Genomic DNA, 26,617 nt, shown 5'->3' with positions numbered 1-26,617 from the left:
ACCAATAGAGATCTAATGGAGGTGGTGTCAGGCCAACAGAGACTGCACCCATGTGCCCCCAATCCTGGAAGGAAGAGATATCTAACATCTAATGCAATGGTAATATGTATCATTGAAGAAGTCTAAATTAGTTCAGGTCCAAACTGCTACTTCTCCCTTTTTTCTTGGGAGATAGATGGCTCTTCTCCAGCACCAACCATGAGTTTCTGGTGTGGGCTGCCCATCACAGATCCTGTCCTCCTAACTAACCCCAGGGACAAGCTTTGATCCAGGCTTACCAGTCAAATTCTTCCTTAAGATATTTATGGCCCAAATTTGGTGAGAAAAGCTGTTCTTCCTCCCTGGGAGCTGAACGCATGTGGCCCCAAAGGAGATTTCAAGAGAAGACTGAAAACAAATATGTAAACAAAGATGACAACAGGCACTGAAAAGTGTTATGATGATAAAAGGGGCTAATGTAATAAATAATGACAAGAGCAAGCAGAGGGAACCTGCTTTAGCTTCCCTAAGGAGAAGGCCTCTCAAGGAGGTGACAGTTCAGAGAGAAACTGAAAGTTAAAAAGATGGCAGTCACGTAAAAATCAAGAGTCTCCCAAACAACACAACATGTACAAAGCCTCTCACTAGAACTTGGTCTGAAGGGCAAAAAAGAGGACACCAAGGCTGGAGAAGAGAGGAGTAAGAAGAGTGGAGGGGACATGAGGTTAGAAAGGTGGGTGGGACAGATCATATAAAGCCTTGGACATGGTGCATTTCATGCTGGCTCCAATGAGAAGCCACTAGAGGGCTTAAGCAGAGGAATGAGTGATCTGATTTAGAAAGACCCCAGCGACCATGACTACCGTAGTGCAGACAGACTAGAGGAGGGCAAGAATGCAAGTGGGGAGGGGAGCCTGGGTGGCTCAGTTGGTTGACCATCCAAGTTTGGCTCAGGTCATGGTCTCAAGGTTTGTGAGTTTGAGCCCCACATTGGGCTTGTATTTTTGGCTTGAGCAACTGAGTGTGCTCAGAGGGGCTCGCTGCCCCTCCCCTGCTCGTGCACTCTGTCTCATACTCTGTCTCTCTCTTAAAAATAAAATAAACATTAAAAAAAATAAAAAAAAATAAAAAAAAAAAAGAATGGAAGTGGGGAATCTAAAGCCTTAGGAATTCTCATGCACTGCTGGTGGGAGTGCAATAGGGTACAATTACTTTTAGCTAGTTCTATCATACACCCTATGACCCAGCAATTCTAAGCCATATACCCAACAGAAATGAATACATATGTGCACAAAAACACATGTACAGAAATATTCTCAGCAATTCGATTCATAACAGCTCTAAAATGGAAGCAACCAAAATGACCATCAACAGTACAATGCATAAGCAAATTGTGGGTACATTCATACAACATGGATATATATAATCACAAATGTACTGCACAACATAAGACTGAGGAAAAGAAGACAAGCACCAAAACTACATGCTGTATGATTCAATTTTATAACAATTAAAAATAGGCAGGGGCGTCTGGGCAGCTCAGATGGTTAAACGTCCAACTTTGGCCCAGGTCATGATCCCACGCTTCATCGGTTCAAGCCTTGCATCAGCCTCTGTGCTGACAGCTCGGAGCTCAGACAGAGCCTGGAGCCTGCTTCAGATTCTGTGTCTCCTTCTCCCTCTGCCCCTCCCCTGCTTGTACTGTCTCCCAAAAATAAATAAATATTTTTTAAAAATTAAAAAAAAATAGGCAAAGCTGAACAATGGTATCAGAAATTAGAATGTAGGGAAGAGAAGTAACTAGTAGGAACATGAGGGTCTCTGAAGTTCTGAAAATATTCTATTTCTTGATCTGGGTGGTAGTTACATGGATAGGGTCACTTTGTGATAATTCATCAAGTATATAATATGGGCAATTTTCTACATTTATGACATGCTTCAATAAAATAATTCATCTTTAAAATACAGAAGCAAAAAATCATAAGAAGCCTACTGAAATCTCCCAGCCAAGAAATGATGGTGGCTTGGAGATGGAAAGAAATGGGTAGGTCTAAGATATATTCCAGAAGTGAGCTGAAACAGATGTACAGGAAAGTTGAGTATCTAGGACATATCCTGTATTTTTGGCTTGAGCAACTGAGTGTGCCATTTACTGGGATGGGAAGGGCTTGAAAAGAAGAAAGGTGTAGTAACGAATTCATTCCAAGGGCGCCTGGGTGGCTCAGTCAGTTGAGCATCCGACTTCAGCTCGGGTCATGATCTCATGGTTCATGGGTTCGAGCTCCACATCTGGCTCTGTGCCAACAGCTTGCTCAGAGCCTGGAGCCTGCTTCAGATTCTGTGTTTCCCTCTCTCTCTGCCCCTCCCCTGCTCATGCTCTGTCTCAAAAATAAATAAAAAAACACTAAAAAAAATGTTTTTTTTTTAAATTCAACTCAAGGTGCCCTTTCGATGTTCAGACTGAGAAGAGATTTTTATTTTACTAAAGAATTTCTCCTGGGAGTGCCTGCATGGCTCAGTTAGGCATCTGACTTTGGTTCAGGTCATGATCACACAGTTCATGAGTTCCAGCCCCGCTTCGGGTGAGCCCTGCTTCTTTCTCTCTCTCTCCCTCTCTCTCTCCCTCCTGGGATTCTCTCTCTTTCTCTCTTTCTGCCCCTCGCTCACTTGCACTCTCTCACAAAAAAAAAGAATTTCTCCTGGAAGAAATTTCACTCCCCCAAATTATCCAACCCAGCATCCATCTCACAATGCAGGCCAAAAGCCCAAAAGGACACCTTACCTTCACCAGCACATAGTCCCCAGGCTGAGCTCTAACCCTGACCCCAGAGTTAGAAACATCCTCCATCTCTACATTAGGGAAGATCACTTTAAGGTTTCCATCATTCCGGCCACACAGGTCCGTGGCAGAGCGTTTACTGTGCTGCAAAAAGAAGAGAAGAGAGTTTATGAATCTGTCACAGTTATCAGTTCTCAGACGGCAGAAATTATATCTTCTCTGTCTCAGAACCCTAAGGGTTTTACTCAAAAAGCATTCCTTAATCAAGGAATCACTTAAGACTACAAAGGGGCACCTGGCTGGCTCAGTTGGTGGAATATGCAACTCTTGACCTCGGGGTTCTGAGTTCGAACCCCATGTTGAATATAGAGATTAAAAAAAAAAAAAAAGACTACGTGTTTACTGCTGCTCAGCAACAAGGACAACACATGGCACACTAGAGAGACTCCATAAATTTTGCTAACTATCTGTTTAAATGACTCAATCAGTCTTTCATTGCAGAATTACCTTCCTTAGGAATGGACTTCCAATAGTCGTAAAAGCAAGAACATATGGGTGATACACTTAACAAACTGACTTTCACTTTATCCGGTCTCATAGTAACCACTCAGGAATGTTCTGGGGTTGTTTGGCCTAGGTTACTTGCCGTAATGAATAGGCAGACATGAAGCCAGAGTCTCCATCACAACATACAGAAGGCAGGGTCAGGACAATAATAAAACCAGTATGATGGTATTAACTTCTAGGATACATACAAGTTTTTCTCTTCCAGCCATGATGAAATGTCAAGAATCAAATTTATTCTCTGGCCTTAAACAGAAACTGGACAAAATATATGAAATCGCTATTTTCAGATACTGAACAACAGACTGTGCAAGACTGTGAAGCCAAGAAAAGGAAAACAAATGAGATGAGCCCTCCAATCACCCTTGTGTTTTGCCAGAAGGCATGTGTCAGACCAGGGCATGCCAAGCAGGCAGGAAGATCTTGAGGCACACCATAGTGGTTCTCTCTGGATTTAGGAAAAAGACATCAGAGTTCAGGGAGCCTGCAATAGATAGGAATTGTGGAGCAAGTTCTAAAGACGAGGGAGCTAAGCAGAAAAAGAGCTATAGAAACATGCACAGGGATCCCTTGAGTCTTTGCTGAATGTTTATCACAGTGAAACTCCACAAAGTCAGGCAAAAAAAGTAACCAGGGAACTGTCAGCAGATGTGTTTCCAGAGCTCATGCAGGGCTGGGAATCACAACTTATCACAATCACAATTAATGACAGTCCTCATTGATTCCTTGGGACATGCAGTACTAATTCCAGAAAGCCACCCCTTAGCAATGAGGCTAAACTATTCTTGGGATAAAAAAGCTTTCCTAACAAAACCTGAAATCGAGCCCTGACAGGATCAAACTGAACTGCAGGTAACACAATCACCTATCAGAACAAAGCCCAACACAAAATCCAGACCTTAAAAATTAGTATCACGATGTTAAATGTCCCATCAAAAATCAGTGGCTATGCCCAGAAGCAAAAAATGTTACCTATGATAGGAGAAAAGTTTATCAAAAGAAACAGACCAAGAAATGATAGCAATGATGGAATTATCACAAAAATAATAAACCAGTTTTTATGATTACATTCAAAGGAAAACAAGAATACAGGAGACAAATAGAAGGTATCTGAAAAGAACTAAATGGACCTTATACAGACCAAAAATACAATATCTAAAATTAAAAATTCAATAGGTAATAGCAGATTACACACTGCCCAAGGAAAAAATAGTGAACCTGAAGACAGAGCCAAAGAAACTATCCAAAACAAAGCACAGAGGTATAACAAGCAGAAAAAAATGAACAACCTCAATGACCTACAGAAAAACCTTTTTATAAGTGGTTGGCCATATATGTAACTGGAGTCATGGAAGGAGAGGAGAAGCAGTGGGGGTGGGTGGCAGGAAGCAGGAGGAGTACAGAAAAAATATCTGAAAGAGCACCTGGGTGGCTCAGCTGGTTAAGCATTCGACTCTTGGTTTCGACTCAGGTCACGATCTCATGGTTTGTGGGATCGAGCCCCACGTCAGGCTCTGCCCTGACAGCACAGGTCCTGCTTGGGATTCTCTTTCTCCCTCTCTCTCTCTGCTCCCCCTCCCCTCTCAAAATAAATAAATAAACTTAAAAATATATATATCTGAAAGATAATAGATGAAAATTTTCCAAATTTGATGAAAATTATAAATTCACAAACTAAGAAGCCTCAACAAATCCCAAAGAAAACACAAAGGGATAAACACAAAGAAAGCCATGCCAAGACACATCAAATTTCTAAAACCAGTGATAAAGTAAATATCTTTAAAAAGCAGCCAGAGAAAAAAGGAATTTATGTACACAGGAAGAAAGATAAGGATGATTGCAAACTTCTTGTCAGAACCAAGTAAGTCAGAAAACAACAGAATGATACCTTTAAAACATCAACTTAAAATTTCATACCTAATGAAAAAATATTTTTTAAAGTGAAAAGACATTTTTTTCAGACAAACGACAGCTGAGAGGATTCATCACAAAAAGATCTGCATTACAAGAAATGTTCAAAGAAGTTTGTCAAGCATAAAGATAATGATACCAGACAGAAACCTGAATGTACACAAGGAATGCAGAACGACAGAAGCAATAATTAAGTGGGGACACAGGAAAGAGTTTTTTCTTGTTTTTAAAAAAGTTTTTTTTTTAAAGCAACTGAGTATTGTACACGGTGATGGACTGATGGCGGGCCCTTCTCTGTGGGCCTCTCACAGCATACCCACGCCAGAGGAGTGTGCAGCCCTGAACCACTGCCCTGCCTCCTGACTGATGGGCTGTGAACACTGACGGGGGCTCTACAGTTGATTATTCAAAGCAAAAATATCAACGTGTTTTGGGACACAGAAGTAAAAATCTATGACAACGATAGCACAAAAGGGGAAAAAAGGATAGGAGTATATTATTTTAAGGGTCTTACATTATACATGCTAGGTGATGCCCTGTCTGGGGTTAAAACAATTGGCCAGAGACAATCCAAAAGGTAATCTGTTCTTAGAAAATCAAGCTCCAACGTCATGCTATATTCTTTAGTAACCAAAGACAGAGGAAGGAGTTTAGTTCTTAAACTAATTACTACTTTAGGGAAACGGCAGTCAGGTAAGATTTAAAAAGATTTCCCACTATCTCCCTACAAAACACTTACTAGTTACAAAAGGAAGATGAGTACCTTTACAGTCAACAAGCCTAGCAGACACAACCTTAACAAAACGTCCAAAACGAGATGCTTAAAATTAACATCACCAGTAATGAGACCAGCAAAACCGTACACCACCCAGGACACAAATAAGAACACATTTCTCTAACATTCCGGCCTAAAAATACATAACCTCAATCTTATCACAGGGAAACTTCAGACAAACTCAAATTAAGGAATATTCTACAAAATAACTGGCCTATAGGGGCACCCGGGTGCCTCAGTGGGTTAAGCGTCAAACTCTTGATTTCAGCTCAGGACATCATCTCATAGTTCGTGAGTTTGGGCCCCACATTGGGCTCCATGCTGACAATACAGAGCTTGCTTGAGATTCTCTCTCTCCCTCTCTCTCTGCCCCTCCTCTGCTCATGTGAGCATACACATTCTCACTCTCTCTCTCAAAATAAATTTAAAAACTTAAGTAAATAAATAACTGGCTTGTAATCATCAAGTGTCAAGATTGTGAAAGTCAAAGAAAGACTGAGGAACTTTTCTAGACTGAAGGAGACCAGACAGACATGAAATTAATGCAACATATGATACTGAACAAACTCTTTTTTCCTATAAAGGGCAGTTCTGTGACAACTGGAGAAACTTAAACAGGGTTGGGGGACTGGATCGCAGAAATCTAACAAGGTAAATTTCCTGATCTGGTGGTTGCACTATAGTTATGTAGGAGAATGTCCCTATTTATAAGAGAGAGATATATATTATAGTATTAGAGGGGAGGTGAGGGCATCATCGGGTCAGCAGCTAACTCTCAAATGAGTCAAGGAAAAAAAATTCTTGGTACTGTATTGCAACTTTTCTGTAAGCTTATAATTGTTTTATAATAAATTTTTAAAAAGACAGCATGATTCCATGATTTGAACCAACCATAAAAGAACATTCATGAAACAAAAAGGGAAATTGGAACACTGACTAAATATCTGACAATATTAACAAACAATTATCGATTATTTCAGATATGATAATAGCCTAATGTTGGGTTTTTTTTCTTAGAGTCCTTCTCTTTTAGAGAGATATATACTGAAATATTTACTGACAAAACACAATGTATATGTATAATATGATGTATAAGTATAAGGTACTTGCTTCAAAACAATCCAAATTGGGGGAAGGGGGGGCACCTGGGTGGCTCAGTTGGTTAGACCTCAGACTCTTGATTGTGGTGATTTCATGGTTCGTGGGTTCAAGCCCCACGTCAGGCTCTGCACCAACAGCACAGAGCCTGCTTGGGGATTCTCTCACTCCCTATCTCTCTGCCCTTCCCCAACTCACGGTTGGGCTCTCTGTCTCTCTCTCTCTCTCAAAGTAAATAAATAAATAAACTTAAAAAAAAAACAATCAACGCATCTGGGTGGCTAAATTCTCTCTCTCTCCCTCTGTCTCTGCCCCTCCCCTGCTCACACACACTTTCTCTGTCCAAATAGGTAAATAAACAAAAATAAATAAAAGCAAAAGGTTTAAAAGAAAATAACAATCCAATGGGGACAGTAAAGATGAAAAAAGATTAGCCATGATTAACACTGTATTGACAGTTGTTGAGGTTGGTTAATGGGTATGTGGGCATTCATTATACTGTTCTCTCTATACCCATATATGTTTTAAATTCCCCATAATTAAAAAAGGGGGAAGGCTGTTGTTTAGAGGTTCTGGAACGAAATAGCCCTGAGTCAAATTCTGGCTCTGCTACACAAGCTGTATGACCTTCAGAAAGTTATTCCACTTCTCTGAGTCTCTGTTTCTTCATCTCATAAAAGGACTAATAATTAGCACTACCTCCAAAACCGTGGTAGGACTCAGTGTACCAACGACATAAAGTGCACAGTTCCTGGCAGACAGTAAATGCTCAGTATACATGAGTTATCATCAACTTCTCTGCCACTCTGGAGATAGCAACCTGATGTTTTAAACGAGCCAGGACTAGAGGAAAGAAAGTCTCCTCTAAGAGAAAGTAAAGACTCCCAACTGCTAGCCCTGAAAAATCCATTTATTCTCTAACCCCGAGTCATGGCTTATGCTAGATGCATAAGAAAGAATCTTGTTTTGATTTATTTAGTTATGACAGGTTTGCTGCAAGGCTAATGAAGTCAGGGACACAGAATAGTAAACTTTGAGTACTTATTCATTCATTCAAAAGATAAGTACGCTATTCTGTGCCAGACTCCGTGAAGAGAGCTGGGAATACAACAAGACCTAATTCTTACTGGATAAAATGTAGACTGCTAATAGACATGTACATATCTCCAGAATCACAGCTGACACCCTAAATCACAAGGTATTTAGTGAGGCAAAAACCTTTTGGGGTATTACACTAGCTCAGCATCACCAATCAGCCAACTGCTGGTCTAGACCACAGGAAGATCCCCTAGCCCAAGATGAGCTGACCAAGTACCCGTCCTGGAAATCTGAGCTGGGGCTGAGAGACACAACTGTGACCCATGAATAACGAGAACCGTAACATGTAAACATAGGAACTACACAGCTGCTGTACTCACTCTGCAACAAAGATGAGGAAGCAGGAAAAGCTGCTCTAAGTAGACAAGAAAGCCTGAAGGGCTTCCCAGACTGGGTACAGTCCTTTCTAGACACCTACAGTATTCGTGCCCTTGGGCTCCACAAGACACCCCTGAAGTCTTATACAAAAGATTTCTTTTTGGCTTAGGCTGAACGGCTTAAAGAAATTTCTGTTACTCACTACTAAAGAGTCCTAACAAACACAGATACCAGGTAATTGGTGGCTTTGATGCTACCACATCCTAAGGCATGAAACAGGACTCTCTCTTCTCAATCCAGGACTTAGGAGTCACAGAAAGGGCCCATCTCTCTCCTTCCCTTCCTCTCCAATGGCTGCAGCATGTAGTTTCATAAAAGGTCAGCTCCCAAACTTACCCCTTATTCCATGTGTTTAGTGCTCTGACGATCAGGTTCCCCAGCTTGACCACAGATGCCTATAGGAACCCCAAACTTTCTGAAATACAGTACACTTCTAAGAAAATGTGCTTTTAAAAAAGGATTGAAGGGACGCCTGGCTGGCTCTGTTGGTAGAGCATACAACTTTTTGATCTCAGGGTTGTGGGTGAGCCCCACGTTGGGTGTAGATATTACTTAAAAAATAAATAAATAAATAAGATCTTGGGGCACCTGGATGGTTCAGTTGCTTAAGCATCTGACTCTTGATTTCAGCTCAAGTCATGATCTCATGGTTTCTAAGATTGAGCCCCGCATCAGGCTCTGTGCTGACCGTGCAGAGCCTGCTTGCAATTCTCTCCCTCCCTCTCTCTCTCTGCCCTTTCCCCACTCACATGCATGCATGCACACACACTCTCTCTCTCAAAATAAATAAATAAACATTTTAAAAAATTAAAAAAGAAGGATTACAGACAAACTGATTCTGAAAACATACATATGATACTGCTTCCAGAAAGATGGAGCAGACATACTTTTCCTTAATCTTTCTGCTGCTAAGCACAAAAATATCTTTTAAGAATGAAGGAGAGAGGTGCCCGGGTGGCTCAGTCGGTTAAGTGGCCAACTTCAGCTCGGGTCATGATCTCATGGTTCATGAGTTTGAGTCCCACATCTCTACTGTTAGCACAGAGCCCGCTTTGGATCCTCTGTCCCCCTCTCTCTTTCTGTCCCTCCCCCATACTCTCTCACTCTCTCTCAAAAATAAACATAAAAAAAAAAAAAAAAAAAAAAAAACCAGAATGAAGGAAAAATCAAGACATTCTAAGATGAAGAAAAACAGAGAATCTGCTGCCAGAGTGTTTAAAAGCTGTCTAAACGGACAGGAAAAGATAAAAGAAGGAAGCTTGGAATATCAGGAAGGAAAAAAAAAAACATAAAAACATGATTACCTATGTAGAAAATCCCAAAGAAACTGCCAAAACAACTCCTAGAACTATTGAGTTCAGCAAGGTCACAGAATACAAGATAAACATACAAAATTCAATTATTTCTGTACAATATAATGAACATCTGAAATTAAAAATACGATAGCAACTAGCTATTTGCTATTGGAGCAAATAGCTTAAAAAAAAAAAAGACACTTAGGTATAAATCTAACAAAATACATACATATAGGACCTGTACACTGAAAATTACAAAAACTCTGACAAATCAAAGATGATCTAAATAAAAGGGAAACATATTGTGTTTTAAAACACAAAAAACATTGGTGTGCCTCTTGATCTGGGCTCAGGCCATGGTTCAAGCTCAGCATCTAGCCCTGCACTGACAGCGTGGAGCCTGCTTGGGATTCTCTCTCCCTCTCTCTCTCTGCCACTCCCCTGCATGCACTCTTTCTTTCTCTCTTTCTCTCTCAAAAACAAACTTTAAAAAACAAAACACAAAAATATATATGTATATACATATGACCTTACCCCCTCCACCAGCACTAGCTGGGTACAACCCACAGAGGCCATGTTGGCTTTTGTTGCTTCTTCTCGAAATACAGTAATAAGCTCCTCCAAACGCCTTAATTTCACCTCTTCTGGAACATCATCTTTCAGCCTGTGATATGCCCTGGTCTTCTATAAAAATAAAAAGAGAGATGGAGGTCACCAAGGACTCATAGAATCCTTTTTTTCCCCCCCACTGAATCCACTCTTAAGGTACAGAAGACCAGGTTCATTCCACTTGTAAGTTACAGATATGTACAAGAACCCAAGCCACACCAGGAGGGTTCTCTAGCTCTAAGAGCATTCTAAGACAAGAAGTTTACTATGCAATAAAGTCACATTTTTCTAAGGGTTAAATTCTAAATTTAGCACATGAAAATTGTAGATTCAAAATTGTTCTTGATGTATTTGTAGGATACAAATATAAGCTTTAGACAAATGTAACATATACTAAATAACTCATGTACCAGGTTACTCAGCAGCACTGTTTATAGATAAGACACAAGATGCAAAGCAACCTAAACGTTTACCAATAGGTTGTTAGTAAATGAATTATGCTTTATCCACACAACAGAATACTGCACTACTGTAAAAAGACTGTGATAATTCCATATGTATTGATATGATTGCTTTCCAAAACATACTCTTAAAAAAAATAAGGTACAGATCAACATATAAATATGTTTATAAATACATGAAATATCTCTGGAAGTTTACAGAAGAAATTCCTAAGAGTGATGGCCTTCAGGGGAGGAAATGAAAAACCAGGCAACCTAGGAAGAAGGAAGAACAAGAACTTTTCATTGCATACTATTTTGAACTTTCGAATTTTTTAAAATGAGCTCATATTACCTAGTCCAAAACATTTTTTAAAAGGAAATTTATTCCAGGGGCGCCTGGGTGGCTCAGTCAGTTGACCATCCAACTTCAGCTCAGGTCATCATCTCACAACACACAGCCTGCTTCGGACCCTCTGTCTCCCTCTCTCTCTGCCCCTCCCTGACTGGTTCTCTTTCTCTCTCTTTCTCAAAATAAATAAATAAATTTAAAAAAAAAAAAAAAGTACCTATAAAAAAAAGGAAATTTATCCTTGAAAAGCCTTTAAATTGTCTAAAATCATGGCATGCATACATGTGTGTATATGTGTGTGTATACACCTATTTTTTTTTTTTAAGGTTTTATGTACACAAGCTTATATAACACAGTTGGGAGAACCACTGAGCTAGATAAAAGTATGGAATAAGAGGAAAACCTATACATCCAAGTATGGACATTCAAACCAACTGGCCTTTGAGACAACTACCAAATCCACAGAGGAAAATGGCGAATGGGTTTACTCTATTTTGTCTTATTAACAACAACTTGCCCCTATTGTGCATTTACCATTACCAAGCACTATTCTCATTTCACAGGTGAAAAGACCAAGGACCTTTCTCAAGATCACACAGTTATTAAGTGAGAAAGGTACAATTTGAGTGCTTGCTCTCATCCACTAGACGACTTCAATCTTTATAACCTTAATCCTAACCTAGAAATTAGATCCCAAAGTAAACACTCGTATTCAATGCCCATAAGATATGCTTCCACCACACAATGAAAACCCATTTCCCAACTCTAGCATTACAAAAAATTTATCTTACATATTTATGTCCATGGAAGAGTAACAAAATGGAACCCAACATCTACTCTGAAGCTTCATCTCTGAAATAATTATGTAAGAGACCTAAATATATACAATGGCCTACTTACGCTGCCTACAGAACACTAGGCAGTGGGCTTTAAAAGACATGAATTAGGGGGCGCCTGGGTGGCTCAGTCGGTTGGGCGGCCGACTTTGGCTCAGGTCATGATCTCGCGGTCCGTGAGCTCGAGCCCCGCGTCGGACTCTGTGCTGACAGCTCAGAGCCTAGAGCCTGTTTCAGATTCTGTGTCTCCCTCCCTCTGACCCTCCCCCGTTCATGCTCTGTCTCTGTCTCAAAAATAAATGTTAAAAAAAAAAATTTTTTTTTTAAATAAAAAATAAATAAAAGACATGAATTAGGTTGGCTGATGGCAGCTGAATGACAGTGGTGGCAAAGATCATGAGTTCCATCATTCATCAATCAGCCCTCCTGATCGGCCATCCTCCTCAGCCTCCAGCCCAAACACAAGGAAAGACACCCCTGAGCTGACTGGAGGGATGAGGAATGACCCATGGAAATTCATCCCTACCATCAAGAAAATGGCAGAACGGAACTATCCCCTCTCTGCAAGAAATACACATTACTCTCCCATTCCTTCCTTATATCCTTCTGCTTTGTTTTCCTGGAAATCTGTGTTACAGGAAAAACTCTAAAGTGGTATCAGTAGGTTCACTTGGCCTAAAAAAATGAAAACTAAAAATAGCTGAGGATGGCTAGGAGGGCAACAAAATGCATCTGTAAGACAAATCACATCTGTAAGTCAAAAACGTTCTGCATGTTGGGAAATTATTTTACCCTTATAGAGAACAGCGTCCTCCCTCCACAATGGCATCCCTCCCTTCATATTAAAATTCTAGACGATCTAAACATAATTTAAAATATTTTAATGAAGACAAATATTGTCACAACTGATTCACTTTCATCTCAAGTTGCTGAATTATATAAAATAGGCTGACTAGAAAAAAAAAGAATGAGTGGTAAGATCCTTGTAGCTTCTCAAGGACTGCCCTGCTGCCACTTTCTTTTCTTGCCAGTTGTCTACAATCAACCAGACATGGGTCATGAATTCTGTCAGTGCCAGCACAGAAGTAGCTTCTCCCTCATCCCAGGGCTGACCTGTCTCATACTGTAGGCAAAGAGGAAGCCCATGTTATACTGAACTTCCCGAAGCAAAGACACCGTCTGGAGGTGATCTTCCTCTGTCTCACCACAAAAGCCAGCAATGAAATCGCTGCTGAGGCTCACACCTGCAACACATGACAAAAGACAACATGTCACTGCAGCTTACGTTCAAGAGAAGCCTTTCACTTGTGGGTTACAGAGAGAGAGAGAGACAGCAATTGTACACCTTCCCTGGAGTACAAAGTGACAGTCCATATGCAAGTGACAGAACAGTCATTATGGAGCAAGGCCTGCTTATCTAGAATGTTACCACGCCAAAGCCTGGCTTCTCAGTCTATATTCCCCTCAGCACAAGAAAAGATATTTTTACTTCACATGTTGGATTTAGGGACACAGCAGGAACTCCACATTTTCAAACTGGTCCTGCTTTTAATGGTGAAAACTTTGCAATATCTCATATAAACATATACTTTTGAAGCTAGTTTAACACAAAGTTTATTTAAGACCACAGAGGGGAACCTGGGTGGCTCAGTCGGTTAAGCGTCTGACTCTCCATTTCAGTGCAGGTCATAATCTCCCGGTTTCGTGAGTTCGAGCCCTGCATCAGGCTCCGACAGTGCAGAGCCTGCTTGGGCCTCTCTCTCTCTTCCCCTTCCCTGCTCACGCTCTCTCTCAAAATAAATGAATAAACTTACAAAAAAAAATTTTTTAAAAGACCATATAAACAATAACTACTAGTTACTAAACAGTACTAAGTGCTATATTTTCCTATTTAATATATTTAATTATTCCAACAATCCAATAACATACTATCAACTCTATTTTTTTTTTAAGTAAACTCCACACCACACATGAGGCTTGAATTCAAGACCCCCAAGATCAAGAGTCACTTACTCTACCGAATGAGGCAGACAGGCACCCCTTATTAACTTTACTTGATAGATGAGGAAACTGCAGCCCAGAAAGCCTCCACGCTATCCTGCCCCTCCAAAATGAAAAGTATTTATGCATAATACAAGTTAACAATAATTAGAAACTTGGAAACAAATGTAAACATTGTCAACCAAATCTAAATTAAAAGACTACTACAAAGTAATTCTATTAGAAGGGAAAAGAGAAAAAGAAGTTATGATAATAGGAATTACCTCTAAGGACAGTTTTAAAGATATCAACTGTCCCCAAATCAGAACTAATGTAGACCATACCTGCCAGCTAACAAAGAAGGAACAAGGTCTCTCCCATATGTTCAGAAACACAAATACTGTAGAAAAGAAATCTCTGGGAGATCTGGGTGGTTCAGTCGGTTGGTGTCAGACTCATGATTTCGGCTCAGGTCGTGATCTCACGGTTCGTAAGATCGAGCCCCGCATTGGGCTCTGTGTTGACAGTATGCAGCCTTGCTTGGGAGTCTCTCTTTCTCTCCTTCCCCTGCTTGCACACGGTCTCTCTCTCTCAAACTAAACAAATAGGAGCGCCTGGGTGGCTCAGTTGGTTAAGTGTCTGATTCTTGGTTTAGGTTCAGGTCATGATCTCACAGTTCATGGGTTCAAGCCCCACATCAGGCTTTGTGCTGACAGCCCGGAGCCTGCTTGGGATTCTGTCTCCCTCTCCCTCTGACCCTCCCCTGCTCGCTCTCTCTCAAAAATAAATAAACATTTTAAAAAAATTTTTAATAAAATAAAAATAAATAAAAAAAGAGAGAGAAATCTCTTTAGCATTGAGGCCACAAGCTGACACCTTTGAGTATATCTAGCAAGACCAAGCCATTAAAAAACCAAAAAAGAGTAAAATAAAAGAAAGAGAAAAATGAAGAGGAGGAACGGAAGTATAGAAGGTAGTCCCTTTTTTTCATTAAGGTAGTACCACAGGCATTGCCTGCATCTGAAAAAAGCACTGTGGTCACTGGTACAGTAATGTGCTCAGCAGAATACATTTCTTAAATGTACCTGGAATAGATTCTCTGATATGATGAACTAACTCCACATAAGCTTCTCTTGAATATCTGCAAGAAGGAACAAAAAAAGGCTTAGATGAACCAATCTTCTTTAAATGAATGCTGTAAAAAGAGAACATTATGCATTACCACATATAATCACTTCTTATCCACATAGGACAGTACAAGCGTAGGTTGAAGTATCCAGAACAGTCCTTTTGATGCTAATCCTGTAGTGTAACCTAATCTAGAGCCCATGATTCTTTAGTTCAAGAACATACATTATTTTAAATAGCCTTTTTAAAAATATAAATAAGTAGCCTTTTATTTTTAAGGTTTATTTATTTTTGAGAGAGAGAGAGAGAGAGAGAGCGCGCGTGCGCGAGCAGGGGAGGGGCAGAAAGAGAGGAAGACACAGAATTTGAAACAGGCTCCAGGCTCTGAGCTGTCAGCACAGAGCCTGAAGTGGGGCTTGAACCCACAAAACGTGAGATCATGACCTGAGCTGAAATTGGACACTTCACTGAGTGAGCCACCTGGACGCCCCAATAGCCTTTGATTTAATAAGTGAAGACAGATTAAATATTTAAGAGGATCTCTACGGGCACCTGGGTGGCTCAGTTGGTTAAGTGTCTGATTCTTGGTTTGGGCTCAGGTCATGATCTCATAGTTCATGATATCAAGCCCTGTGTGGGGCTCTGCACTAACAGCATGGAGCCTGGAGCCTGCTTGGGATTCTCTCTCTCTCTCTCTCTCTCTCTCTCTCTCTCTCTCTCTCCTTTTGTCCATCCCATGCCCGAGTGCACGCACTCACTCTCTCAAAATAAATAAACTTTAAAAAAAAAAAAAAAAAAAAGATCTCTAAAACTGCCAATGTGGAAAACAAGGCAAAGCACTAGTTCCACACAGCCTGCCATTTGTCACCTTATCTTTTCAGTCTTATCTCTACAGTACATATTAGTCCCAAAGTAAGTGAACCAGAGACGCGTTTAAATTCTAACACTTAAAAAAACTTTTTTTAAGTTTATTTATTTATTTTGAGAGAGAGAGCAAACACGCAAGTGGGGAAGGGGCAGAGAGAGACAAAGAGAAAGAATCCCAAGCAGGCTCCAACCACCAGTACAGACCCTGATGGGGTGCTCAAACTCACGAACCGTGAGATCATGACCTGAGTCTAAGTCAGACGCTTAAATGACTGAGCCACCCAGGCATCCCTGGCCTAAAAAACTTTAATGTTAAAAGCTAAAGGATTAATATTTCAAAGAGTGTGCCACACAGTAAATACTTAATAAAAAACATGCTAAACAAATGAAATGAGTGATCCAGTCCTTAGTCTATACTTAGGGAGTAAATAGAAACAGGTTATAATGTCCATGGGTTTATTCACATAACAAATATTGACTGAGCAGCTACTATGTGCTATACACTATGCTGGTTCTTAGACACTCTGTGGTCCTTAAGAAAACATGGAAAGGTGCAGGATGCTCCCTCCCCCAAGCAAGTCTGACCCCCTCCGCATGGCCTCCAATACACGGCTGCTTCCACTCTGGGCTGGTAGGTGGATCTGTTTACAGATGTTGTCTCTCTCATGAATCAGCTGCAGAACCTGATCAAACAGAACACATTAAAGGTCATCACAGTCTCACCAAAGAATCCTGCATAAAGGAATACCACCCCCACTGTTTCTTAATAGGCTGACTTTTTGTTTTTTAAAGAGCTTTAATGCTTTTTTTTTTTTTTAACATTTAGTTATTTTTGAGGGAGAAAGAGACAAAGTGTGAGCAGTGGCGGGGCCAAGAGAGACAGAGACACAGAACCCAAAGCAGACTCCAGGCTCTGAGCAGTCAGCACAGAGCCCAACGTGGGGCTCAAACTCACGAACCGTGAGATCATGACACGAGCTGAAGTCAGACGGTCAACCGACTAAGCCACCCAGGTGCCCCTCTTAAGAGGCTGATTAAACCAAACACATGAATTACCCAAATCCTTTACTTTTGCTCAAGCCATGTTGTCTGTCCCAGACATTTCCCTTGATGGCATCTCCGCTTTCAAAAAGTGACGCAAGCAAGCAGAGGTCAGATTCAAGCCATGGGCTGACATGGACAAAAAGGAAAACTGGTATTTGTTTCATCTAACTTCCAAACTAATTAGCTACTTTAAAAGACACCATCAAGAAACTGGAACAAGGAAAAAATATTTGAAAAAATACACTGACAAAGGATTTGTACCAAGAATACATAAAAAAAGTTTTACAACTCAGTAAGAAGACAATCCAGTGAGAAAAAAGTAGCAGTGGGGCAAAAAGACAGATGTTTCACCAAATTAAAAATACTTTAAGGGGCGCTGCCGGGTGGCTCAGTCAGTCGGGCGTCTGACTCTGGCTCGGGTCGTGAACTCGTGGTTCGTGAGTTCAAGCCCCGCATCAGGCTCTGTGCTGACAGCTGAGAGCCTGGAGCCTATTTCGGATTCTGTGTCTCCCTCTCTCTCTGCCCCTCCCCGAATTGTGCTCTCTCTGTATCTCAAAAATAAATAAACATTATTTTTTAAAAAAAAGTTTTTTAATTTTTTAAAAACTTTAAAAAAAGGCTTCACATGTAGGCTATACATTCTATGCTTTACTAAAGCACTTGGTAAATACCTTCCATACAATATACCTATTTCTCAACCCCCCCAAAAAGCAGGAGGCTATTATTAACCTCATTTTACAGACGAAGAGGACAAGATGAAATAGTCATACCTACTAATAAAGCAAGGGAAGAGCTAGGATTTAACTCACATCTTGTCTCAGGCCAAAGTCTGGACTGTTTCCCACTGCAACATATCGCCTCCCTTTCTGTCCTTCCCATAAAATCTTGTAATAAAACCTCTCTCCGCAGAGTCCTCATGGTCCCAGGTGACCTTAACTTCCCAGAATATCAGTCCTATCTCTATACTTGTGGTGAGAACAGCATAACATAAAACTTGCCAAAATCACTATGTTGTACACCTGAAACTATACATCATATACATATAGTGTGTCAACTATACATCAATTACAAAAAAAAAAATTTTTTTTTTTAAATATATCAGTCCTATCTCTGCCCCAACACTGGTGGACTTTAACTCTGGTGGAATCAAAGGGCAATACACCACAAGATCCCCTGAGCAAGATTCAAGGACTGCTGTATCCCACTGGGTCCAGCCTTTGGCAAGCTTACACATACTGATAACAGCTTGGCACGGTTCACTGTTGATACTCACCTCATCAGGAAAGTCTTTGGGGTGGGGAGAAGTAAAACGGATCCTCATTTCAGGATCTACTCTGGAGACGTGATCCAGAAGGTGAGCAAAACGAAGGCCTCCTTGCTTGGGTTTATAGTTGGTGGAGAAGCCACGGCTGAGGTTGGCAGACACTGCATTGTTGAACTGGACCTCTGAACTGTCCCGAAAACTATTAACATTCTGACCAAGGAGTGTCACTTCTTTCAGCCCCTGAGAAAGGGAAAGTGAATATATTGGAAGCAATTTAAAACTTTTTTGGTAGTTTCATGCCAAATCACTAATTGATATTAGTTCAACCCACGTAGAGCCATTCATAGATGTATTCTACTCTGTATTTTAACCCAGTAATTTCGTATTTGGGCATCTTGTCTGAAGAACTGAACTTCAGAATAAAACTTTACAAGAGCACCTAGGTGGCTCAATCGGTTAAGCATCCAACAACGACTCAGGTCATGATCTCATGGTTCGTGGGCTCGAGCCTTGCGTCAGGCTCTGTGCTGACAGCTCAGAGCCTGAAGCCTATTTCGGATTCTGTGTCTCCCTCTCTCTCTCTGCCCCTCCCCTGCTTGCACTGTCTCTCTCTCTCTCTCTCTCTCAAAAATAAATAAACCTTAAAAGAACTTTTTAATTTTTAGAAAAATAAAACCTTACATAAAAATTAATCTCCAAAGCATTTTTCAGAATAGCAAAAACCTGGATGAAATTCAATGTTCAGTAATAATGGTTAATCTATAACACTATAAATCAAATTATGACACCATTCTGCCAGTTGAATATTATATAATCACTGCCCATAAAGTATTCTTCCCAAAGTATTTAGTCTAAATTGAATTAAGCTTTTACATTTAACTTCCAGTTTATCAGAATTCAGAGGAATATTTTAAATGACAACATTAAGAAGCAATCAGACAAATCCAGATGTATCTGATCTCTTCAAAAACTTAATGTATCATTTAAAGCAAACAAAAAAAAATGAAATTAAATTAAGAGAGAATGAAAAAATATAAAAAACAACAAATAAAACCACAAAGTCTGACTGGATCTTAGTTTGAAAATAAAAAAGCAGTAAGATATTCTTGGGGTGCCTGGATGGCTCAGTAGATTAAGCATCCAACTCTTGATTTTGGCTCAGGTCATGATCTCAAGGTTATGAGATTAAGTCCCATGTCCGGCTCCACACTGGAGCCTGCTTAAGACTCTCTCTCCCTCCCTCTACCACTCATACTCTCTAAAAATACATACATACATACATACATACATACATATTTTTGGACAATTAAGAAATTTTGAGGGGCATCTGGTTGGCTGAGTTATAAGAGCATGTGACTCTTGATCTCAGGATCGTGAGTTCAAGCCCCACATTAGGTGAAGAAATTACTTAAAAATAAACAAATAAACTTTAAAAAAGAGAAATTCTGAATATGAGTTACATATCATATAATATTAGTTGTTCAATTTTCTACATGTAATAATGGTATTATGAATGGAAAAACTCTTATTCTGAGAAGATGCATACTGAAATATACAGGGTTAAGAAGCCTGATATCTACAACTCAGCCTTGAAATGTTTCAAAAAACATATATTTATGCATATATAAAGACAGGAAGATAAAGCAAATATGACAAGTTTATTAACTGTACTTACTGTACTAGACTTTCAAATTACCTGTTTGAAAACTTGCATTATAAAACTTCACTAAGAAAAAAAAAGTTGCTATAAATAGACTATTTTTTTAACTTTATTTTGATGCAATTTCAAACTTACAGAAAAATTACAAGAATAGTAAAAAGAACTCCCATATACTCTTTGCCCAGGTTCACGGTTAGCACTGCACACCATCTGCTTATCATTCACATGCTCACACTCAGATACACCCTCTCTCTGCACATACACATGCAAGCACATATTTTTCTGAGCCTTCTGAGAACAAGTTACAAACAACATGCTCTTTTGCCCCTAAATATCCACATACTATAAATCAAATTTTTAACAACGGTCCAAATAATGTCCTTTGTAACTTTTTTTAATTTGGTTTAACAATGGCATGACTAAGGGAGTGCCTTAATATTAGAGGTGACTAAACAATATTATATATTAATATTGTATATTAATACTATATATTATATTATATATTATGTTATATTGTTATATATATTATGTGTATATATTAGGTATAATACATTATATATTATATATATTATTATGACAATATTATATATATTATTATATATTTATATATAAACAATTAACACTATTAATATTACGTATTAATATTACATTATAAATATATATATATATAAAACTAAGGAAAATACACACACATATAAAAAGATATTAACAAGGGCGCCTGGGTGGTTCAGTCTGTTAAGCATCCAACTCTTGGTTTCGGCTCAGGTCGTGATCTCGAGGTTCATGAGTTCGAGCCCCATATCAGGCTCTGTGCTGATGATGTGGAGCCTGCTTGGGATTCTCTCTCCCTCTCTCTCTGCCTTCCCTGCTCACACACTCTGTCTCTCTCAAAATAAATAAACAAATTTGAAAAATAAATAAATAAAATAAATAAACAGAATGTGTCTATCCTGAAGAGTTCTGCTATGGTGGGAGAGGTGGAAGGGGAGAAGGAGACAACTGGAGACCAGGAAGCACTTGCAGAGGTGGGGTATGGAGAGCAGCCAGGGACCAAACAGGGAATTGAGAACTAAGGGATAGAGATGAGAAGAGAGCACTGCCAGACTGTAAGAAGAAACTGCTGACTAAAAACTGGAGCAGAAGCTAGCCTCCGACAGTTCCCGAGCCAAGCAAGTAAGGAAACAGGGAGACTCTAATGAAAGAAAAGCTCCATATTCCCACCTACTGTCCTCTTTTTCAGGGCTAGCAGATCCAGGCCTAGAGTTGGGGGGGAGACAAGCTCCCAATAGCAGGAAAATAGCAATTATCTCCCCTCTGGCCTCTGATGGGATTCACTACCCTCATCTGTTCTCTGTCCCTCAACTAGTGAGCTGGCTCTGTGATAAAATGAACAAGAGATTTGGGAGGTTTCCTAGAATGGATAAAGCATTCTCTGAAAATTTACTGGGTGCCAGGTAGTTTAAAAGCATTTAAACTGGGGTGTCTGGGGGCGCCTGGGTGGCTCAGTTGGTTAAGCATCCGACTTCAGCTCAGGTCACGATCTCGCGGTCTGTGAGTTCGAGCCCCGTGTCAGGCTCTGGGCTGATGGCTCAGAGCCTGGAGCCTGCTTCCGATTCTGTGTCTCCCTCTCTCTCTGCCCCTCCCCCGTTCATGCTCTGTCTCTCTCTGTCTCAAAAATAAATAAACGTTAAAAAAAATTAAAAATAAAATAAAATAAAATAAACTGGGGTGTCTGGGTGGCTCAGTTAAGCGTTTAACTCTTGATTTTAACTCAGGTCATGATCTCACAATTTATGAGATTGAGCCCCATGTGGGGCTCTGCGCCAACAGCCCAGAGCCTGCTTGGGATTCTCTCTCTCCCTTTCTCTCTCTGCCCCTCCCCCACGCTCTCTTGGGTGCGTGTGCACTCTCGTTCTCTCTCTCTCTCCCTCTCAACATAAGTAAATAAACATTAAAAAAGTTTTTAACTATGGGGGGGCTCAGTCAGTAGAGCATGTGACTTTTCTAATGTGAGAGTGAGAGTGACAGAGTGACAGAAAGAGAGAGAGAGAGAGAGAGAGAGAGAGAGAGAGAGAGAGAGAGAGAGAGAATCTTAAGCAGTCTCCATGCCCAGCATGGAGCCCAATGTGAGGGACTCAATCTCACAACCCTGGGATCATGACCTGAGCCAAAATCAAGAGTCTGATGTTTAACCGACTGAACCACCTAGGCACCCCAAAAATGTGACTCTTGATCTTGGGGTTGGGAGTTTGAGCTCCATGCTGGGTATGGAGATTACTTTAAAAACAAAACAAAACTGGGGCGCCTGGGTGGCTTGGTCGGTTAAGTGTCTGACTTCGGCTCAGGTCATGATCTCACGATCCATGGGTTCGAGCCCCGCGTCGGGCTCTGTGCTGACAGCTTAGAGCCTGGAGCCTGCTTCGGATTCTGTGTCTCCCTCTCTCTCTCTGCCCCTCCCCTGTTCATGCTCTGTCTCTCTCTGTCTCAAAAATAAATAAATGTTAAAAAAAAAAAAAATTAAAAACAAAACAAAACAAAAAACCATTTAAATTAGGACAATCCTTTCAATAACCCAGAATGGAAGTTACTATTTTATCTTCTTTTCATAGATTAAGAAACTGTGTTTAAAAGAAGATAGTTAGGGGGTGCCTGGGTGGCTCAGTGGGTTAAGCATCTGACTCCTGATTTCGTCTCAGGTCATGATCTCATAGTTCGTGAGTCTGAGCCTGGCATCAGGCTCTGCACTAACAGTGTGGACCCTGCTTGGGATTCTTTCTCTCTCCCTTTCTCTGCCTCTCCCCTGCTCACACTCTGTTTCTCTCTCTCTCAAAATAAATGAACAAAACTTAAGAAGAAATTTTTTTCATAAATAACTAAAAGAAGATAGTTACATGACCTGTGCCAGGGCACTAAACCAGAGAATGGTACAGCCAGAATTCACTCAGTCATCTGACTGTAACTCATGCTCTCTCCATTCCACTGTGCTGCCTCTGAAGCAAACTTCACATGGGCAGCAAATCAAAGATGTTCAGCCAAGTATTTCTTCCTGGCCAGGTATGGTTCTAAACTTCTACAGCTCGGAGACAGCACAGGAAGCAAAACTAGAAAGGTTGTCCTCATTCTCCTAAAAACACACTTATAAGATGAAAGCCAACAGAACTTTTCACCTGCTCAGAAAGCTTCCTCACTTCCTCTAGAATGGAAGCAACAGGCCGACTCCTCTCCCGTCCACGAGTGAAAGGGACGATGCAGTAGCTGCACATATTGTCACAGCCTCGCATGATAGACCTGGGGGAAAAGCACCAAAACTTAGTAAGAGGAATGGGACACCTGCTCCCACCCAAGGAGCAGGTCAGAGCTCCCTAGACGTTATCCTTTGGCTCTGAATCCTCTTGGCACCATATTCACACTGGACCAATCTGAGACATTTTTAAGGCAGACATTTTTTATCTTTAAAAACTAGTATCTAAGCACATGATATAAACCACACTGCAACTGGTAGATAGAGCAGTTACCCTGAGGGAGCACAGTGGTGAGGGAAAGGGTGCAGATGTACCAGGAGTATACCCCATGAATAGAAAACATTTGAACTTTTTACATCTACACCAGAAAAATATATATATTATGAAGTGTGTGTGGGGAGGAAAAACTTCAGATTTCTTTTTTCTTTTTTAAGTTTATTTTTGCAGAGAGAGAGAGAGAGAAAGAGAACAAGTAGGGGAGGGGCAGAGAGAGAGGGAGACACAGAATCCAAAGCAGGCTCCAGGTTCTGGACTGTCAGCACAGAGCCTGACACAGGGGTTGAACTCATGGACAGCGAGATCATGACCTGAGCCAAAGTTAGACACTCAACCGACTGAGCCACCCAGGCGCCCCTGAGAAACTTCAGATTTAAAACAGGAATTCATAGTTCTCACTCATTCCTGATCCAATTATTAGGTTTCTAAGTTAAATCACTCTCTTCCATTTGCATCCTGTATATGAAAACATTAATTTACCTTAAGGAAATAATTATGAATATCAAAGATGTTCACTTTAGAACTGTTTAATAAATGTTAGCTATTGTTTTTATTAAGCTTTCCAAGAAGTGTGGGATAGCCATTAAAATGACAGAGGCTGACAAACTTTCTATAAGAAACAGACAGTAAATATTTCAGGCTTCGCAGACCACACGGTCTGTGTCACAATTCCTCAATTCTGCTACTGTAATGGCAAAACCAGCCACAGATGATATATAAACAAATGGTAAGGCTATATTTCAGTAACTTCATTTACAAAAAACAGGCTGTAATTTTTTTTTTGCCAATTTGCCAATCTCTGTTATAGAAAATTTAATTACATGAAATTAAAATATTTCACCATTTAAGGTAAGGTTATAAAATCAAGTACATCAAGAGCCCATTTTTACAACTAAACGCAGGTACAAAGCATACACACACAGGAAAGGACAGGAGTAATATAGCAAAATGATAACAGTGTTCATCATTAGGTGGTTGGAATATAGGTGACTCTTACTTTCCTCTTTATGTTTTTTTTTTTTATCTTTTCCACGTATTCTTCAACAAATATGAACTATTTTGTCACCAGATTTTACTACTTTTTTTCAGTTAAAGTTCAGGGGAAGAAAAAAAGGAATAGGAAAACTGAAGATATTTTCTTAAGTAAAAAATTAGAATACAGAAAGAATGGTAGGAAAGATCCCATATTACATGTATGAATGGATATGGAAAGAACACTCCTAAAAGGACTATACAAGAAACTACTAACATGGCTGCCTCTGAGGTGGCCTACAAGACCGGGGAGAAGAGATGTGAAGGAGTCTGACTTTATCAGTTTTTTGTTTTTTATGTTTTGTCCTATGTGCATGTATTAATTTGCTTTAATGTAGCAAAATTAACATTATTTTAAGAGTGAGAAAGGAGAAGTTCACTCCCTGTCTCTTGGGCAGTGTCTTACACGAAGGCTGATGTAGCACTGGGGCTTGTCTGGACTGGCATGACATCAGCATAGGTCTCATCCAGAGAGAGCAGCACATTGGCAGCTTGTTGACCTGACTCGGCAACAGCCAGCAGCCGAGGAAGGTCCCGATAGGCATCTGGACCAGCCAAAATATCCACCATTTTCTCCCTGTTGAGGATCTCCTCCTTCAATCTCTCAGCCATGCAGCCTGAGGAAGGAAAACAAAATAAGTACCCATTCACAAATGCATCTGGTCTCGTGGTTTCTTCTCAGTACACATTACCTCCAGCTACATTCAGCGACCAGGGCACAGAAACTTCTCTAAGAGTTTAGTCTAGCATCATCATTCCCCAAATTTGCCCAATACTTCCATAGCACTGGAACCTGCATCTTCCTATATGAGAAAACCAAAGGAAGCAAGCAACTAAAGAAATCAATTAAATGCTCAGAAAAAAATTAAACCATCATCCAGGGGCACCTGGGTGGCTCAGTCAGTTAAGGGTCTGACTCTTGATTTCTTCAGTTGAAGTCATGATCTCATGGTTTCATGAGTTTGAGCCTCTCATCGGGCTCACTGCTGTCAGCACAGAGCCCGCTTTAGATCTTCTGTCCTCCCTCAATCTGCCCCTCCCTCTCTCCCTCTCTCAAAAATAAACATTAAAAAAAAAAACAAAAAAACCTATTCTTGGTTATACACCTATGTTCATAGCAGTATCATTCACAATAGGCAAAAGGTAGAAGCAACCCTAGTGTCCATCAACAGATATGGTGTACACATAAAATGGAATATTATTCAGCCTTAAAAAAGGAAGGAAATTCTGATATATGCTACAATATGGATGAATCTTGAAGACATTGTGCTAAATGAAATAAGCCACTCACAAAAGGACAGATATTCCATGATTCCACTTGTATGAGTTACCGAGAATAATCAAATTCATAGAGGCAGAAAGTACAATGGTAAGTTGCCAGGAGCTAAGGTGAGAAGGGAAATGGGAAGTTATTTAATGGGTAGAGAGCTGCAGTTGGGGAAGATGAAAAAATTCTGGAAATGGATGGTGGCGATGGTTGTACAGCAATACGAATAAACTTGAAGCTGAACTGTACATTTTAAAATAGGGCTCAAATGATAAATTTCATGTTACCTATATTCTATCACAATAAAAAACAAAGTATTGGGGGGATTTCTGAAATTCCTAACAAAGACATAGCCAGGGGCTTCTATAATGAAGGAACTGAAATGAAACAAAACATTTCAGGGGCACCTGGATGGGCTTAGTTAGATCTGCGTCCAACTTCAGCTCAGGTCATGATCTCTCAGTTCGTGGGTTTGAGCCCCGCATCGGGTTCTATGCTGACAGCTCAGAGCCTGGAGCCTATCTGGGATTCTGTGCCACCTTCTTTCTCTGTCCCTCCCCAGCTCACACTCAGTCTCTCTCTGTCTCTCAAAAATACATAAACATTAAAAAATAAAAAATAAAAAAAGAAACAAAACATTTCAGCTAATCCTTCCATCCTCCTATGTCACTTAGTACATTAATCTGTATAACAGGATATGCTCCAACTATGTTTTGACCCATCAAGACGAATTAATTTAATCA

At 40.2% G+C, this 26,617-nt stretch overlaps 1 protein-coding gene and 1 non-coding gene across 4 annotated transcripts in view; one reads left to right on the top strand and one right to left on the bottom strand.

Moving 5' to 3' along the window:
• Window positions 1-26,617, bottom strand: part of CDK5RAP1 (CDK5 regulatory subunit associated protein 1) — an 81,563-nt gene that overhangs the window by 45,548 nt on the left and 9,398 nt on the right. For all 3 annotated transcript variants that reach the window (XR_002082511.2, XM_019458779.2, XM_019458781.2), the window contains exons 6-13: window positions 25,014-25,224; window positions 23,225-23,345; window positions 18,407-18,637; window positions 16,675-16,772; window positions 15,180-15,235; window positions 13,228-13,358; window positions 10,412-10,561; window positions 2,762-2,902 (exon numbers count right to left, since the gene is read on the bottom strand). Coding sequence is in view for 2 of the 3 variants with exons in the window: in XM_019458779.2 (XP_019314324.2) it covers window positions 2,762-2,902; window positions 10,412-10,561; window positions 13,228-13,358; window positions 15,180-15,235; window positions 16,675-16,772; window positions 18,407-18,637; window positions 23,225-23,345; window positions 25,014-25,224 (1,139 nt within the window). In the remaining variant the exon portion in view is untranslated. The remainder of the gene's footprint in view (window positions 1-2,761; window positions 2,903-10,411; window positions 10,562-13,227; window positions 13,359-15,179; window positions 15,236-16,674; window positions 16,773-18,406; window positions 18,638-23,224; window positions 23,346-25,013; window positions 25,225-26,617) is intronic.
• On the top strand, window positions 5,497-5,633 carry LOC128773572 (small nucleolar RNA SNORA42/SNORA80 family). The gene has a single exon (XR_008417935.1). It is a non-coding gene; the product is annotated as a small nucleolar RNA SNORA42/SNORA80 family (small nucleolar RNA).

This window comes from Panthera pardus, unplaced genomic scaffold, assembly GCF_024362965.1.
Source record: "Panthera pardus isolate Hobbes unplaced genomic scaffold, ASM2436296v1 HiC_scaffold_25, whole genome shotgun sequence".
NCBI lineage: Eukaryota > Metazoa > Chordata > Mammalia > Carnivora > Felidae > Panthera > Panthera pardus.
The sequence above is the reverse complement of the archived record's forward strand: the minus strand, read 5'-3'. Positions and strand labels throughout refer to the sequence as shown.